This window comes from Rhinatrema bivittatum, chromosome 4 (assembly GCF_901001135.1).
Source record: "Rhinatrema bivittatum chromosome 4, aRhiBiv1.1, whole genome shotgun sequence".
Classification (NCBI taxonomy): domain Eukaryota; kingdom Metazoa; phylum Chordata; class Amphibia; order Gymnophiona; family Rhinatrematidae; genus Rhinatrema; species Rhinatrema bivittatum.
In genome coordinates, this window is record NC_042618.1 from 427,016,546 (window position 1) to 427,034,523 (window position 17,978).

At 43.2% G+C, this 17,978-nt stretch overlaps 1 protein-coding gene across 6 annotated transcripts in view; it reads right to left on the reverse strand.

Annotated features, from left to right (window-relative positions):
- Window positions 1-17,978, reverse strand: part of LOC115091272 (EF-hand calcium-binding domain-containing protein 12-like) — a 61,995-nt gene that overhangs the window by 12,004 nt on the left and 32,013 nt on the right. For all 6 annotated transcript variants that reach the window (XM_029601429.1, XM_029601425.1, XM_029601426.1 and 3 more), the window contains 3 exons: window positions 17,417-17,554; window positions 15,381-15,864; window positions 1,980-2,139 (listed from right to left, as the gene is read on the reverse strand). In XM_029601429.1, coding sequence (XP_029457289.1) covers window positions 1,980-2,139; window positions 15,381-15,857 — 637 coding nt within the window. In that variant the 5' untranslated portion in view covers window positions 15,858-15,864; window positions 17,417-17,554. The remainder of the gene's footprint in view (window positions 1-1,979; window positions 2,140-15,380; window positions 15,865-17,416; window positions 17,555-17,978) is intronic.

Below are 17,978 nucleotides of genomic sequence, written 5' to 3' on the forward strand. Positions count from 1 at the left end.
CGCCCAGAAAGGCACCTAGATAATCTTGCTGCTCAGGCACTGAACTAGGTGCTCAGTTGGTCGCAAATCTTGCTGCTCAGACATTGAGAAAAGTGCCTAGGGAAGTACCTACCTAAGCTGGCCTTTCCGACACACAGAAAAGCACCTAATTAAGCTGGCCACTCGGACACCGAGATAGGCGCTCAGCAAGGTGGTTTTCAGGACACTCGGATGCTGACATAGGCCTCCCAAGTTAGCACCAACACTTAACTCATGTCCTGACCATGGTGGTAAAAACCCCACATTAAAAAACCCGCAGTAGCATTAGCGCAGCTCCCTACATTGCCTATGATTAGCTAATCGCCTCCTTTGCATGCTATTAGCATGCATTTGCGCAGGGAAAAAATACGGGCCTGAAGCACGTTTGAACACGCTTTTTTCCTGCACACAAAACCCTTATTACATCCCTATATAGGGCTTTGCACGGGAAAACGCGCGTACAAACACGTGTACATCCACGCACAAACCCGCGGCAGCTTCAGTGCAACTTATTACATCGGCCCCTTTGAGTCCTCTATGTTTGGTCCAGGTCTTCAAGAATTCTAAAACTATATAAGCCCCTACTGCCTCTATTGGGAACTTAGTCCAAGCATCCACCATCTTCTCTTTGAAGAAATACTTCCTTCTCTTACTGACTCTGCCCCTTTTCCACCACATAGTTCTAGGACTTCCTTTCCGCTGAAAAGTACATCTAGTGCCATTATGTATATCCTTGAAATATATGAATATTCTTATCATTTACTCCTCTCCTGCCTTTCCTTTAAGGTATATATATTTGGGTCAGCAAGTCTCTGCATACAGGGCTTGTGGTACTGAATCTGCATTATTTTTGTAGCCTGCCTCTTCACCATCTTTAATCTAAGTACATAAGTATATAAGATTTGCCATACTGAGTCAAAGCAAAGGTCCATCAAGCCCAGTATCCTGTTTCCGACAGTGATCAATCCATGTCACAAGTACCTGGCAGGATCCCAAGGGATAGATTCTATTCTGCTTATCGCTGGGATAAGAAGTAGATTTCTGCAACTTCACATTAATAATGGACTTTTCCTCCAGGAACTTGACCAAACCTTTTTTTAAATGCAGCTACACTAATAGCTTTCACCATATCTTCTGGCAATGAATTCCAGAGCTTAATTATGCATTGAGTAAAAAAATATTTTCTTTTATTAGTTTTAAATGTATCACATAGTAACTTCATTGTGTGACCCTTAGTCTTTGTAGTCTTTGAAAGAGTAAACAACTGATTAACGTTTACTCGTTCCACTCCACTCTTTATTTTACAGACCTATATCATATCTCCCCTCAGCTGTCTCTTCACCAGGTTAAAGAGTCCTAACCTCTTTAACCTTTCCTCATAGGGGAATCATTCCATCCTCTTTACCATTTTGGTCACCCTTCTCTGTACCTAAGTCTGCTCTATCTCAATATTCCACTGTATCCCTCTAGAGATGAGACCTCCAATACTTCAAACAAGGTCTCACCAATGAGTTTTACAAAGGTCATTTCCACTCTTTTTCTAGTAGTTATACCTCTCCCTATGTTTCCTAGCATTTCCCTGACTCTTCCTGCTGCCTTGTACACATTTTGAAGGAGTCAAAAAGAGTCACTCCCAGACCTCTCTCTTTTGTGTACATCAGGACCTCAAACTTCATTACATATCACTTCCTTGAGTTTTCGCATCTCAAATGCATGAGTTTGAACTCTTTTGCATTATATCTTAGCTGCTAAGATCTTGACCATTCCACAAGCTTTCTTAAATCCCAACTTATTATCTGGACTTCACGCAACCTGTTGCGGATCTTAATATCTTTTCATTTTTTGCCTTTCTTACGAGCACCACAAATATGCTTTAGAATCAAGTAACAAGCATAAAAACAGTTGAAGAAGGTAGAAGTCAAATGATCAAACGATGTAATAATTATTTGAAAGTGTCCTACCTGTTTTTAAAAGCTTGTGTTCTTTCTGTGTTTCCCTGGTTTCAAGCTTCCACATTTTGTGATCAACAACCAGATCTTTATAGCTAAGAATATCTAATTCTGATGAGCTGAGAAAGGTTGCTAGATCATCCAGCTGCATGTCCATTACAGGGACACTAGCCTAGCCACAAAGAAAGAACAAAAATCCACAATGACTAATTATAAAACAATTGTAACTATTACAGAAAAAATGCTAAAAATGAAGCAAAAACAGAATAAAACAAGGTTGATAGAGAAAAATGTAGAGCCTCAGACAACCGATGCTGTTCTAGACTGCACTGTACAAGAGCTGAGGGTTTTCGCATAGTTTCCAAATCGCAGCTAGAAATCTTCTTCCTCTTAGCCTTATCAATTTGATTGTATGTCCTCCATTCAGAGCCTGTGCTCCTGCAGGTATTGATCCACCAGGGCAAAAGCTTCAGAGCACGGTTTCTGGATGGAGAGAGTGGCAGAACAGATCTGAGAACGGTGTTGAGACTGCTGTGGGAATAATCGCCCTGAAAAACATTACCAGCCAAAATTCTGGGCATTGAACTTGTCCACTTCAGCGCTAATATAGGATCAACCAGAAAACTATAATGCAAATTATAGCTGGATACTGGCAGTAGAACTCCTTATGAGATGCAGGGGGATTGGGGGGGGGGGGGGGGGGGGGAGGAGGGCACAATGATACTAGACAGGTTTCCTGTTCATACTCCAGATCAGTCCAGACAAGTCAGTTTTGCATCCCTACCAGTAGATGGAAGCAGAGAATAAAAACTTTGCAGACACGGCTACATAATCTAGAGTGCCACCTACAGTCACTCAGTATTTCACTGTCTCCAGCAGTTGGTAGCGTTGCAAACCCTCAGTCTGGAATTTTAACTTGAAAAAAAAAAAGAAAAAGGATTAGAAGAAAAGAAGATTTACTAAGAAGAGTGTGACTCCTCGAGGTGTTAGGTTCCTTCGTGGGACACCCCTTGGGTAGAGCAGGCAAGCAGGGGGTTGAATATCCCTGATCTGGCTCGGCCTTCATCTTACAGAGGGAGGGAAATCCAGGGGTCCTGCTTCCCTTGCTCTCTTTGTGTCCTCCTCACTCTAAAGCCATCAGGTAACAGCATGCAGGAGCAGGGAAGTATTCATTTTCTTTTTTTGGTTTACTATGTTTTTTGATCACTGTCACTTTAAAAATATATATAAGTATAATAAAAGGACAGAAACTTGGCGGCAGGGCTGATTGTGCACTGGGAGGCCAGAGGTGCGGGTGAATGGGGACACAAACAACTCAGCTGCTGTGCTGGGTGCGGGGCAGTGTCAAAGGCTGGGGATTCCTTTAACAGCAGGATCCTAAGTTTAACGCTGACCGCAGATTCATGGCACCACCCGCTTAGCACGGGGAACTGTGTTAGGGCTGCGGCCTGAGGCGATCGCACCTCAATGCAGCCTTGTTTTGCACCGTTGTGCCTCCAGAGAGGCAGAGACCTCCACGGGGTCACTGGTAGCGATCGCTCTACTCGTTTGTCCGGTCCCATGCAGGAGACCCTAGGGGGATCGGATGAGGTGGTGGCCATGTTGCCTCCATGTGGCAGAAGGCAGGCCTCTGCTAGGGAGCTGCGGGACTCTCCACCCTCCCCCCGCTTTCTCCGGTGGATCAGCGCCTGTGGAGGACAGGGAAGAGAGGTGCTGGATCGAGAGTCCAGTGGTACCAAGGACTTCTCCGCGGATTTTATCCTGCTCCTCCATAAAACCTATTTAGCTAAAAGGGAAGCAGGATCTAAGTGCTCTGCTCCTCAGAAGTCCCAAAACTTGGCTAAGAGGCTTAAGGCACCTAGGCAGTCGAGGTCAGGGGGAATTCTTTGTCTTCTGGGACTGGGATGCTCCTCAGCTGATGATGATGACACCTCAGACAAAGCAGAAGGTGAGGAAAGTCTACAGGAGGGTTCGGGGTTGATCCGGACAAGGATCCTGTGGACACAATAGTGGATTCCTTGCATGATGCTGAGGAGATCCCTGTTGCGGAGGGGGACAATCCTAGGGTGGTGAGATTGTTCCTTAAGGAGAAACTGTGGCCATTAACCCCCCCAGGTGTTGGAAGAGGTGGGGATCAAGGTCACGCAAGAAGATTCAAACAATGAAGGAGTGAACCCTGTCCTGGATGGACTATGTGGGCCACCTAAGGCCTTTTCTTTACCAAAGAAAGTAAAGAAGTTGGTTGACTGGGCATGAGAATCTCCTGAGGTGGGCCTTAAGGTAGCCACGGCTATGGCTAAGTTGTATCCCTTTCTGGAACAGACCTTGGAGCTTTGGAGGCTTTCAAAGGTAGATGCGGCAGTGTCAGCAGTGACCAAAAAGATGACCATCTCTGTGGTAGGATCAGCTGTGCTGAAGGATATCCAGGATTGGAAGTTGGAGATTCTATTGAAGAGGCTGTTTGAGGTCTCAGCTTTAAGCCTTCGTGCGGCGGTCTGAGGAAGCATAATGCAGAGAGACTGCTTGTGCTGGGTGCAGAAGGTACAGGAGAAGGAGTCGGGGCCTGCGACTGATTCCAGGCAGGCCACATGGTTGGAAGCGGGAGTAGCCTATGTGGTGGATGCCCTGTATGACATGATCCAGACGTTTGCCAGGAATATGGTTTTTGCAGTTGCAGTACGGAGACTCCTGTGGTTGCAGAATTGGTCTGCAGATGTGTGGACTAATGCACAGCTGTGTAACCTCCCTTTTAAAGGAAAGCTGTTGTTCGGAGAGGATCTGGAACAGGTGATGAAGCAGTTGGGGGAGTCAGAAGGGAATAAGTTGCCAGAAGATAAGAAGACTGGCAAGAAGCCTTTTCTGCTGCACTTTCGTTTTCGAGATGCAAGGATGTTTCACTCCAACAGGAGCTCTATGGCTACAATGCAAAAGCAAGGCTTGGAAAGGCAGCAGTCCTTTCTGGGGGCCTGTAGACCTTTCCATGATGGCTCTGGCCTAGGGGCTGGAGGAGATAAAGCCAGCCAATGAAGGCAGGCTGGTCCACTCTTCCTTAGAAGCTGTCGGAGGGAGACTAACCCTATTTTACGAGGAGTGGACCAGGATCTCGTCATACCAATGGGTTCAGGAGGAGATAAGAGATGATTATGCCTTAGAATTTTCAACCCAATCAGAGAAGCCTATGTGGTCTCCCATTGTGCTTCTCGCGCCAAACAAGAGGTGGTGCAGGACACGTTACAACAGCTACAGTGCCTGAACACCATTGTTCCCGTTCCCCCTCAGGAGCAGGGACTAGAAAGGTACTCAGTGTATTTCGTGGTTCCCAAGAAAGAGGATTTTTTGGCCTATTTGTAATCTGCAGAAGGTCAATGCGATGCTGCGGGTTCTGCGCTTTCATATGGAGACAGTGCGGATGTGATAGCAGCGTTTTCAAGGGATAGTTTCTGGTGTCATTGGATTTGACGGAGGCCTATCTACATAGTCCCATAAGACCCAACCATCAGAGATTCCTGCGGCTCATGATGCTAGGGGAGCATTTTCAGTTTCGGGCTCTTCCCTTCAGGTTAGTGCATGGCACGTAGGAGGGAAGAGATCCTGGTGCACCTGAACCTAGGCGATTGACTCATCAGGGCGAAGTCAGAAATGCAGTGTTGTCACTCAATTCAACGCGTCATAAAGCAGCTGTGCTCATTGGGCTGGGTGATGAACCTGGTGAAAACTCACCTGAAACCATCCCAGACATTGGAGTATCTGGGGGCTCGGTTCGATGCCCTCATAGGAAAAGGTGTTTCTTATCATGGAGAGGTTACTCAAGTTGCAGGCTCAGGTGCTTCGATTTCTGCAGTTTTCGGTTCCCAGAATCTGGGACTATTTGCAGGTCTTGGGTTCTATGGCTTCTACACTGGAGTTGGTTCCATTAGTATTCGCTCACATACAACGTCTCCAGAGGGTGCTTTTGTCCCGTTAAAATCCGCTCTATGAGGAATTTCAGCTTCCTTTGCCACTTCTGGGGGATGCTATGGTAGCTGTCTCATCTGAATTTGGAGAAAGGGGTGGACCTGGAGGTTCCAGACTGAGTGGTAGTTATCACGGATGTCAGCCTCAGAGGCTGGGGGGCAATATGTCAAGGAGAGATGGCCCAAGGTCAGTTGACACCAGTGGAAGTGTCCTGGTCGATCAACTGGTTGGAAACAAGGGTAGTTTGCAAGGCCTTTCTCGCAGATTCAGGGACAGACAGCGCGAGTGTTCTCAGACAATGTGACGATGGTGGCATACATCAATCTTCAAGGCAGGACGAAGAGTTGCCTGGTGGCTCTGGAGGTTCAGGAATTGTTCATCTGGGTGGAGAAGCATCTAGAGAGAGTAGCAGCATCTCACTTGGCCGGAGTGGACAATGTGCAGGCAGATTATCTCTGCAGAATGTTGTGTCCGTCGGTCGCAGATGGCTGCGACCGCTCTGCTTTACCTCTTTTTCTCCCCTTTCTCTCTCTCTCTGGGCAAGATGGCTGTCTCCGGTGCCGAGTGCCGAGGGCCTTGGAGTTTCCAGACCAGCATGGGCATCCCCATCCGCCATGCTCACTTCCATGGCCTCCTAGGGCGTGAGCGCGCACATCTCCGACGCTCAAATATATGTCATGGCGGGAACCTCTGGGTACATCTAGCCTCTGCTTCCTGAATCTTTGAGTTAGCAAAGACTTCGCTTTGCTACTCTGACTGCTCTAAGCTGCACGCTTAGAAGCCTCGCTAAGTGCCTCGCTCCAGCAGAAGCTCTAGCCACCCGCTCCTCGGGGGTCTCTCGCTTCCAACTTCCCTTCGGGGTCCTCACTAACCAAGACAACCGCTCCTCGGGGGTCTTTTCTCTTTATTTCTTTTCAGGATATTAGACCATTGGGTACTCGCTCCTCGAGGGCCTATCTACTTCATATCCTGCACCACGAACCTTTGGTCCCACCATTCCTCCATCAGGAAAATGCCTTCACTCTGTGAGTACCTCTACGATCCGGCACTCCAACTCCACCCACCAGCCGCGGCGTTACCCGCACTGCGGGCTCCTGTCTATCGTGAACATCTGGGTGAGACTACACTTCTGAGCCTGTTGAACTTATTGGCACTTCGTGGATCAGTGCCTTACCTTCCTGCTTCACCATCTATTACAGCAGTACAATAAAGACTCTATCCATTCTGTGTCTGCTATCTGTGTCAGCCTATCGCAGTGGTTCCCCACGGGGCTCCTCCCCGTGGGCGGAGTCATCTCCATTGCGACCAAGGGTCCACAAACACAACACAGACAGCAGCTGAATCCAGGGGAGTGGGAGTTGTCAGCAGAGGCTTTTGCCCTTATCCAAGCCAGGTGGAGCAGGCCGCAGCTGGACCTCATGGTGATTCAAGGGAATGCCAAGGCAGATCGGTTTTTCAGCTGCCAAACGGAGGTCGGCTTTGAGGGAATCGATGCTCTGGTTCAGCTGTGGTCAACGAAGCTTCTGCTCTACATGTTTCTCCCGTGGCTTCTCACAGGGCATCAAACATCATCCAGGCAGGGTGATTCTTGTGGCACCAGAGTGGCCGCGCCAGCCGTGGTTTGCAAATCTGGTTCATCTCACTATAGACGATCTCATTTGCTTAGCCTATCTGCATGGGCTGTTGCAACAGGGGCCCATCTTTTCGGAGCAGGCGGATCACATTTATCTAGCAACTTGGCTTTTGAAAGGTGATGGTTTCACTTGAAAGAGTACTCAGAGCCGGTGATTGAGACTTTGCTTCAGACTAGAAGGCCTTCCACTTCTCTGGCTTATATCCAGGTTTGGAGAGTGTTTGAGTTGTGGGGTTTGGAGAATGGGCTGGAGCCGTTGCAGGTGGATGTTCCTCAGGTCTTAGCCATTTTGCAAAATGGCTTAGCGAAGGGGCTGGCCTCGAATTTGCTCCAAGTACAGCCTTAAGTTATCTTTCAGGAAAGCTGCAGGGAAGGCTGTTGGCATCTCATCTGGACATCGTGTGTTTTCTGAAGAGGACGAAGCTCTTGTGCCCACCGGTCCGGAGGATGTGTCCAGCATGGAACCTTAATCTGGTTCTTTGGGTTCTTTGTGGACCTCCCTTTGAACTGATGGGAAGGGCATCTTTGAAAGATCTCACCCTGAAGATCGTTTTCTTGGTAGCAATTTGTTCAGCTAGGCGGATTTCAGAGCTTCAAGCGTTATCGTGCACAGTTCCCTTTCTACACATTTCAAATGATGCTGTATCGTTGCATACGGTCCCTTCTTTCTTGTTAAAGGTCGTTTCCTCATTTAATCTCAACCAGATGGTGGAACTACCAGCTTTCCCGCACTTGGGGTCCGATACGCTGCATGCAAAGGAGCTTCACCTACTGGATGTTCAGCAGGTTCTGTTGCAATATCTTAAGGTGATTAATGCTTTTCGGTGATCAGATCATCTATTTGTCTTGTTCAGTGGATCGAAGAAAGGAAGTAAAACTTCCATGAGCATGATTGCGCGATGGTTGAAGGATGCAATATTTTTGGCTTATATTTGTAAGGGTTGACCACTCCCAGAGGGGCTGAAGGCACATTCTGCTAGGGCACAAGCAATATTGTGAGTGGATTGTCAGCTGATCTTCACTTCACACTTTTACCAAACATTATCATCTGGATGTTCATGCACCAGAAGAAGCTACTTTTGGGGAAAGTGTATTGTGTGCGGGTCCTTCAGGTTCCCGCCCAGTGTAGAGGGGCTTGGATACATCCCACTTGTCTGGACTGATTGGTTCTTACCTGCTAATTTTCGTTCCTGGAATACCACAGATCAATCCAGAAACTCGTCTCCTTGGTTTTTTGAAAGACCTTTTGCACTTCTGGATGTTGCTCATGCAGTTTTTATTCAAATGCAAACTTACGAAGATTGTACATAGGTTAAACAGGGTTGCAAATTGAAATGACCCTGGTTGTAAGAGAGGGGGCCCTAGTTTTAGGAGGCTCCAACTTTGAGTCTCTGCTCACCCAGAATTATTGGGATTTTTTGGATTTTTACATCTTGGCTTGGGTATAGCTCAATACTGAGGAACTGCAGGTGGCACTCTCGATTATGTAGCAGTGCCTAAAAGGTTTTTATTCTCTGCCTCCATCTGCTGGTAGGATTGCAAAACCCACTTGTCTGGACTGATCTGTGGTATTCCAAGAATGAATATTAGCAGGTAAGAACCAATTTTCCATGTGTGAGATGCTGGGACAAAGCTCATTCTGATTGGCTTTTCTCAGGCAAATGTAATTTACTTTCACTTTTTTTGTCAATGATGTCCTTCTGGATTTGTTACGGAGGGGCTCTTCCCAACTTGTCTCCATTTACTGCAAAGCTGGGTTCATTTGACAAGAGACTCACAGCAGCCCCCTCTAGCACAACACTGCTTCTCTCATTTATGTGATTTGGAGGACCTCAGGTTGCCTGTTGACTGGCATTGAAGGTTTCAGCCTCAGAAGATGCCCTCAGTGGATGAAGTCACCGGTACCCTGCTGAGCAGTAAATGTTCTTTCTCTTTCACAAAGTTATCCAGGCCATGGCCTTTCCAAGCCATGTGTCCCATCAAAGATTTAGTATTTAATTAATGAGTGGGGCTGGCTCCTGTGCATTTGTACTACTTTCTCTCCCAAAACACTAAAAGGTTGATTTTAAAATGTTGCTTGCACAAAAATGGCCACATAATCACATATGTGGGCCACGTGCGAGCAACACATTTTAAAAAGCTATGAAATACGTGTGTATATGCCTGTGTGCACACAAAAAATAAGAGGGCGGAAAATGGGAGAAGCATATGCGTTCCAGGGTGGGGCCAACACTTCCATATGTAACGCCATATTTTAAGGACTGATGAAGCAAGAGGGTAGGTTGTCTAAGAACGCTGTGTAGGCAAGAATATGGATTAGACACCAGAAATAGTCCAAACGTTTCTTTATTTGAGTGGAGACAAGAATTCATATAATCGCCCGACTCAGGCCGAGTTTCGCCCCACTTGGGGCTGCCTCAGGGGCTAGAATGACAAATACGACATGTAAATAAACATACATACACAAATGGTTAAAATTCATTAATTGAAATCAAGAAGTCGTATGAGGTTACCACAGAAGTAAATGAACCATAAATGCCACTTGATGAATAAATTATATACATTAAATTGCAAAGATGTTTGTACCTGTGTGCAGATGTTCTCTTTTTATAATAAAAAGGTATTCTTTTGTTAGACTTCAAATGTATGGTAGTCTGGAAATAAATGTATAAAGTGTTATGACTTGCAAGTTCAATAATACAGACAAATAAGTGTACATAATATTGTACACAAAGGCGATATGTATATGAATTATGGGCACACAAAACCAAAAACGATTGTAACACTGGTAATTAATTCATATGAATCAATCTCGCCAAATATATGTAGGCCCCTCACTCTAAGGGTCTGTCAAAGTCATACAGACTCCTAATTAGGTATGGGGCCACCTTGCTTTAATTATAACATCTTTAAATTTTTAAGATTTTTTTGCGGTTTTTTCTGTTTTCTTTTTTTAAAATGTCAAGCAAAATAATCGATGATAGGCATTAAATCACCGCTGTTCATAGCACAAAGGTGTTAAAAGATACGAGAGGAACCGTCAATACTCATCTGTTGCCAAATTTTGGCTGGTCTCCCTCTCCCCGACATGCGCGTGTTTCGAACCCGAAGTTCTGCCTCAGGGGGATGTCCTTCTGTATCTGCTAATCAACGAATTGCCCAGCTTCAAGAATCGCGATTTGCCTTCTTCATTCTCTAACAATTTCTTGGCTTCTTTAGAGCTGTCTTAATTTTTCAGCGGCCGCGTCTCGTCGCCCTTGTATTTTAAAATGGCATCCCATTGAAGTGAAACTCTTATACCCTGGACCGGAGCTGACGTCATCATACACAGTTTTCCTTCACGTCGGAAGTCCCTTGTACGTCCCTATCGTCTCCAAACGGTGTTGTCATTCAATCATACCACAATTTCACAATGCTTAACGTTACTGCTCAGAAGAGCATATGTTTATATATCCAAACGGGCATTTTTTATATCCAAACGGGCATTTTTTTACTTCACAGTCCGCGTCTCCATAACTCGGAACAGGTGTATTGTGGCCCACAGGGTGGCGATATCCAAGCCCGTCTAAACATGCGGGAACAGTTCTGGATCTATTGGCTTAATACAATAGACCCGGCGGGTTTGAATGAAAAGATAAACTGGTACTCTTTGATCTAGATCCCGCTGTTTCCCTTTTACTGGTATGCTTGTTACTGACAAAATACATTGAATTCTATGCTTGTGTTCTTCTTTAAGAATATTGCATGAAGAGAGTCTGATATCAAGCTCTCAAACGAGGGACAATTATCAAAACATTATGCTACAACATAAGATACAATAGTTTCCAGGAATCTTTGATTAATGACTAACACTGGGAGTCTCTTGGACTCATGCACCCGATGACGCCATAAGTGGATGTGATAGAGGACTCCTCCGTTCCTGGTAGACCTATTTTCGAGTTATAATACTAGTTTTATGGTATATCTTATTTTTGTTATTTCAATTAACACTGTAACGTGGCAAATACTTAGATACATTTATCACTGATACGCAAATTACAATGTCAACGTACGTGTGGTCTGCTCAAAAACAAACATTAGTGTGCTCGGACCACGTAAAGACTACATTGACATCGTAATTTGCGTATCAGTGATAAATGTATCTAAGTATTTGCCACGTTACAGTGTTAATTGAAATAAAAATAACAAGATTTACCATAAAACTAGTATTATAACTATATTATAGCTGCACTATTGCCTATTCTGATTTTGTGTATTAAGTCATAAGTTAGATTAATTTGTGATTCAGATTTTAGATTCTAATTATCATAGTAGCACTGCATATATACTTAAAGGGAGTTCCATTGTTTTATCCAATGTAATTATATGCAATATTTTAATACCTTAAGTAACATGGAGTGACTTATTTGGTATTTGCAAACCATTACAAATCCAAGTCATGTATCTTGTTTTAATTTGATTTTTTTTTAACATTTTCCAAATGCCAGATTAGAGGTAAGCTTGTATTGAGCGACGTTAAAGATCTTTTATTAAAATAATATTTTAGAGTTATTTTAGTTGCTCAAATAAGCTTCTTTTGTGTACTGTTCTTCTTTACCTATCTTTGCACAGTTTTATGTTGATGTATTAAAATATGGTTTAGTTACATGCATTCAATACCTAATATGTTGCCCATAATTCATATACATATCGCCTTTGTGTACAATATTTTGTACACTTATTTGTCTGTATTATTGAACTTGCAAGTCATAACACTTTATACATTTATTTCCAGACTACCATACATTTGAAGTCTAACAAAAGAATACCTTTTTATTATAAAAAGAGAACATCTGCACACAGGTACAAACATCTTTGCAATTTAATGTAGAGGCAAAATGTAGAGGCAAAAACTCACAGTAAAAACTTTTTTAAATATATCCGAAGCAGAAAGCCTGTGAGGGAGTCAGTTGGACCGTTAGATGATCGAGGGGTTAAAGGGGCACTTAGAGAAGATAAGGCCATCGCGGAAAGATTAAATGATTTCTTTGCTTCGGTGTTTACTGAAGAGGATGTTGGGGAGGTACCCGTAATGGAGAAGGTTTTCATGGGTAATGATTCAGATGGACTGAATCAAATCACGGTGAACCTAGAAGATGTGGTAGGCCTGATTGACAAACTGAAGAGTAGTAAATCACCTGGACCGGATGGTATACACTCCAGAGTTCTGAAGGAACTAAAAAATGAAATTTCAGACCTATTAGTAAAAATTTGTAACTTATCATTAAAATCATCCATTGTACCTGAAGACTGGAGGATAGCAAATGTAACCCCAATATTTAAAAAGGGCTCCAGGGGCGATCAGGGAAACTACAGACCGGTTAGCCTGACTTCAGTGCCAGGAAAAATAGTGGAAAGTGTTATAAACATCAAAATCACAGAACATATAGAAAGACATGGTTTAATGGAACAAAGTCAGCATGGCTTTACCCAGGGCAAGTCTTGCCTCACAAATCTGCTTCACTTTTTTGAAGGAGTTAATAAACATGTGGATAAAGGTGAACCGGTAGATATAGTATACTTGGATTTTCAGAAGGCGTTTGACAAAGTTCCTCATGAGAGGCTTCTAGGAAAAGTAAAAAGTCATGGGATAGGTGGCGATGTCCTTTCGTGGATTGCAAACTGGCTAAAAGACAGGAAACAGAGAGTAGGATTAAATGGGCAATTTTCTCAGTGGAAGGGAGTGGACAGTGGAGTACCTCAGGGTTCTGTGTTGGGACCCTTACTGTTCAATATATTTATAAATGATCTGGAAAGAAATACGACGAGTGAGATAATCAAATTTGCAGATGACACAAAATTGTGCAGAGTAGTTAAATCACAAGCAGATTGTGATAAATTGCAGGAAGACCTTGTGAGACTGGAAAATTGGGCATCCAAATGGCAGATGAAATTTAATGTGGATAAGTGCAAGGTGATGCATATAGGGAAAAATAACCCATGCTATAATTACACGATGTTGGGTTCCATATTAGGTGCTACAACCCAAGAAAGAGATCTAGGTGTCATAGTGGATAACACATTGAAATCGTCGGTTCAGTGTGCTGCGGCAGTCAAAAAAGCAAACAGAATGTTGGGAATTATTAGAAAAGGAATGATGAATAAAACGGAAAATGTCATAATGCCTCTGTATCGCTCCATGGTGAGACCGCACCTTGAATACTGTGTACAATTCTGGTCGCCGCATCTCAAAAAAGATATAATTGCGATGGAGAAGGTACAGAGAAGGGCTACCAAAATGATAAGGGGAATGGAACAACTCCCCTATGAGGAAAGACTAAAGAGGTTAGGACTTTTCAGCTTGGAGAAGAGACGACTGAGGGGGGATATGATAGAGGTGTTTAAAATCATGAGAGGTCTAGAACGGGTAGATGTGAATCGGTTATTTACTCTTTCGGATAGTAGAAGGACTAGGGGACACTCCATGAAGTTAGCATGGGGCACATTTAAAACTAATCGGAGAAAGTTCTTTTTTACTCAACGCACAATTAAACTCTGGAATTTGTTGCCAGAGAATGTGGTTCGTGCAGTTAGTATAGCTGTGTTTAAAAAAGGATTGGATAAGTTCTTGGAGGAGAAGTCCATTACCTGCTATTAAGAAGTCCATTACCTGCTATTAAGTTCACTTAGAGAATAGCCACTGCCATTAGCAATGGTTACATGGAATAGACTTAGTTTTTGGGTACTTGCCAGGTTCTATGGCCTGGATTGGCCACTGTTGGAAACAGGATGCTGGGCTTGATGGACCCTTGGTCTGACCCAGTATGGCATTTTCTTATGTTCTTATGTTCTTATTCATCAAGTGGCATTTATGGTTCATTTACTTCTGTGGTAACATCATACGACTTCTTGATTTCAATTAATGAATTTTAACCATTTGTGTATGTATGTTTATTTACATGTCGTATTTGTCATTCTAGCCCCTGAGGCAGCCCCAAGTGGGGCGAAACTCGGCCCGAGTCGGGTGAATATATGAATTCTTGTCTCCACTCAAATAAAGAAACGTTTGGACTATTTCTGGTGTCTAATCCATATTCTTGCCTACACGCCATATTTTAAAACAGGAGTCTACACAGGCATTGGCTTGTTAGCTATGTAATTTTACTGCTGCTCTGGATGAGGAGCAAGTCTGTAGATCTCAACTTTTAGGGCTTACAGGTCAGGGTGAGGGGTCTGGGTGAACTGGAGAGCATGCAGGATGAAGAACCAGAGGGGTCATGAAGACCACAATATTAACTGGGCACATACTTATATGGGGGAGGTCTATTTTAAACATATGTGTGCAAGTGCGCACACAATTTTAAATTGTAGCATATCTCTGCTCACGCGCAGATACACACGTGATGGGCACATGCATGCTTGTTTTAAAATTAGCCTGTAAGGGCCTTATTCAAATAATTGTTTTTATTGGTAGCACCGGGGTTACCAGATGGCTCTAGGTCATCAGGGACAAACTAAAACAATACTAGTTTTGCCCCATTGCATGCATGGATTTGTAGTTCTGATTTCCTATTTATTTCCCTAAGTAAATCAGAACTCCAAGTCCATACATGCAATAAGACAAAACCAGGACTGGGTCAGCTTGTCCACTGATGACCTGGAGCCATCTGGTAACCCAATAATTAATGAATAAATGAATGGTGCTTATGACACTAACTACAAGATGACAACTTCCTTCATGCACTTCTAACCTTCTCTGCTTCTTCTGCCTGTTCCTGTATCTAGACTTTGACTGAACCCCTTTGCAGCGACTCCCATAATACAGTAGAAAATTAAATAGTGCACACCTGTGGAAGACGGACTGTGGATGGTAGACTTTCTATATATAACTTCTCAAGTCGTTTGAGCACCATAGCTTCCAGCTCTGTCAGGACAGACTTTTTCTGCAACCAGTTTCTAAGATTCACCATGTTATCCAGTTGAGCTCTGAATATTCTTCTTTCAGATATCCATGAGAGCAATTCCTCTTCCTCCGTTACCCGTGCCTGATCACTTTCTTGCTGAGGAAGCGCCCGTGTCCCCGAAACCACCTCCTTCCTGGGCTGCCGTGCTGCGTCCAGAGTTGAAACAGGCTTTGAATCTTGTTTCTCCATAGGGGGAGCAATGATTATTCGACGCCTGGATTTTGGGGGACCAAAGGTCCATGTTGCCACCTTAAACAAATACGTCTTAGACAAGTTTCTCTCTTTGTAGCGCTTGATCTGATCACCTGTTGACCGTTCCTGCTTCAGATCCTGTTCTTGCAATGATACTTTCTTAGCCATGGTTAAGCTTAAAAACAAGTGAGCAGAGTTATTGTTAGGTCCATAATCCCACCAGGTAGTAACAAAGAATTAAAACGTCATTTTTAAGCAGCCAGATTACAGACGTATCAGTGTGCATGTTTCTTAGTTCTGTTCCTCTTTTTGGATCTTAATCCTGGGCCTCCTTTTATATCCTAGTATTTTTAATTCCTTACGTTTATGCATGATTTTAAAATAAAAGATGCTCATCTTTTACTATGGACACACCATTTTTAAAAGTCTCTCTCCCCCACCCCTAACTGTCCATGCCTTATTCCTCTTTTTCTTGTATCAATCTTATGCTTGCAGGGAGTACACAGCTCCCAAATTTATCTTGATTTCTACAGTTAACAGTGATTAAATAAAAACAATGTTTAGAAACTTTCAATTCTAATATCACCCTAGAGATGAAATATAAATAAGATGAAAAAGGAAGAATGTTAACAATTTTTTTTTGTTTTAACTGCCAACTAAGGGCCAATAGAAACAATATTAGCAGATCAGGTCCTCTACGCGTTCTTTTACTATTTCCTAGTATGGCTGCTTTAAGAGTGACAGCGTAGGTCCCACATTCCATATTCATTCATTTCAAGGCATGAATTTGATTTTGGAATCTTGGTCAGCATTCATTGCTAATTACATGTTATTTCGTTAACAATCTCTTTTTGTGACAAATCAAATTCTGCACGACACCCAGGGTTTCTGTGTAAATTCATTTATGCCTTGCAATAAGATCAGGCCTGACAATCCTGGAGAAATTTACTTTTCATTTACTTCAGGATGACACCGAAGTCTTCAGAGCTACAGAAACCTGTTCATGGCAGATTACAGGCAAAAGCTAATAATTAAAACACAGGATTAAAACAACACAATTAAAAGCTTCATAAAACAACTGTGTCTTTAATACCTTTCTAAAGCGCTTATAATCTATTAGCTGCCGTCGGCTTACCGCAAGGTTGTTCCAGAGGGAAGGGGTGACTTGTGACTTGTGACTTGTGAAAAGGCACAGTTCCTTGTTCACTGTAACAGAGCGATCTTGATTGCTGGTATAGACCGCAAATGTTGGCCCATTGAGCATAGAGACCGCTCAGGCTGATGCAAAACCAGACATTTTTTTAATTGTTCAGTGCAGACCCATATAGAACCCGATGAACTAGGGTCAGAATTTTCAATTTTACCTGCTGCTCTATCAGCACTAATGTAACTTAAATAAAATTGGTGTAATGTTTTCTCGTAAAACCAAGTGAGCAGCAGTATTTAATAACAGTTGAAAACAATGCAATGGCACTTTGGAATCCCAATGTATATGGCACTGCAATAATCTAAAACCAACAATACAAAGGAGTGCATCAAGGATTTAAAATAATTTTCATCTAATAAAAATCAGAGATGATGTAATTTGCACAACCTAATATAATTGGGGTCGTAAGGTAAACACCTTATCAAAGAGAATGCCGAGATCATGAACAACTTGAATTGGACCAATATCGACCTCTTCAATCTGAACATTAAACAAAGGAGATGGATCCACATCATCTTACCAATTAATTTCCTTTCCTCGAATCCTAGCAGACCAGTCTGAACTTCTGGGATCCCTCTTTTCATCAGCAAGTGGAGGCACAGAACTTCCTTCTTCTTTTTTCAACTCGTCAGTAGCCTACTGTCTTAGCTAGAACAACCTACTCAAACACATTTAGGAGATAAAAAGGGAGCAGATTAGTAGGCCAGCAAATCCATGTAATAACTGAATTTATGAACTCCCCCTCTTTCCCCTTTTCTTTTCAAGATGCCTAAGAAGAACACATGCCTATGCCTGATTGAGTGCATTTTCCCCTCGCTCTTGTCTAATTTCTAAATATTATTCTATACCCCTCTTCTATATTTATTCATTTCTTTATTAAAACATTTTTTTGGTTAGGTGGGATGTAGACTGGTCTGCTAGGACTCAAGGAAAATAAATTAACGGGCAAGATTAAATTTCATCCTGCAGACCAGTCTGAACTTCTGAGATATGCCAGAGCAGTGCTAATTTGGGAGGGGTACAGGTTCTACCAATGTCAGTGCTTTCCTGCCAAAACTTGTATCCTCCTTTGTCTGCAAATT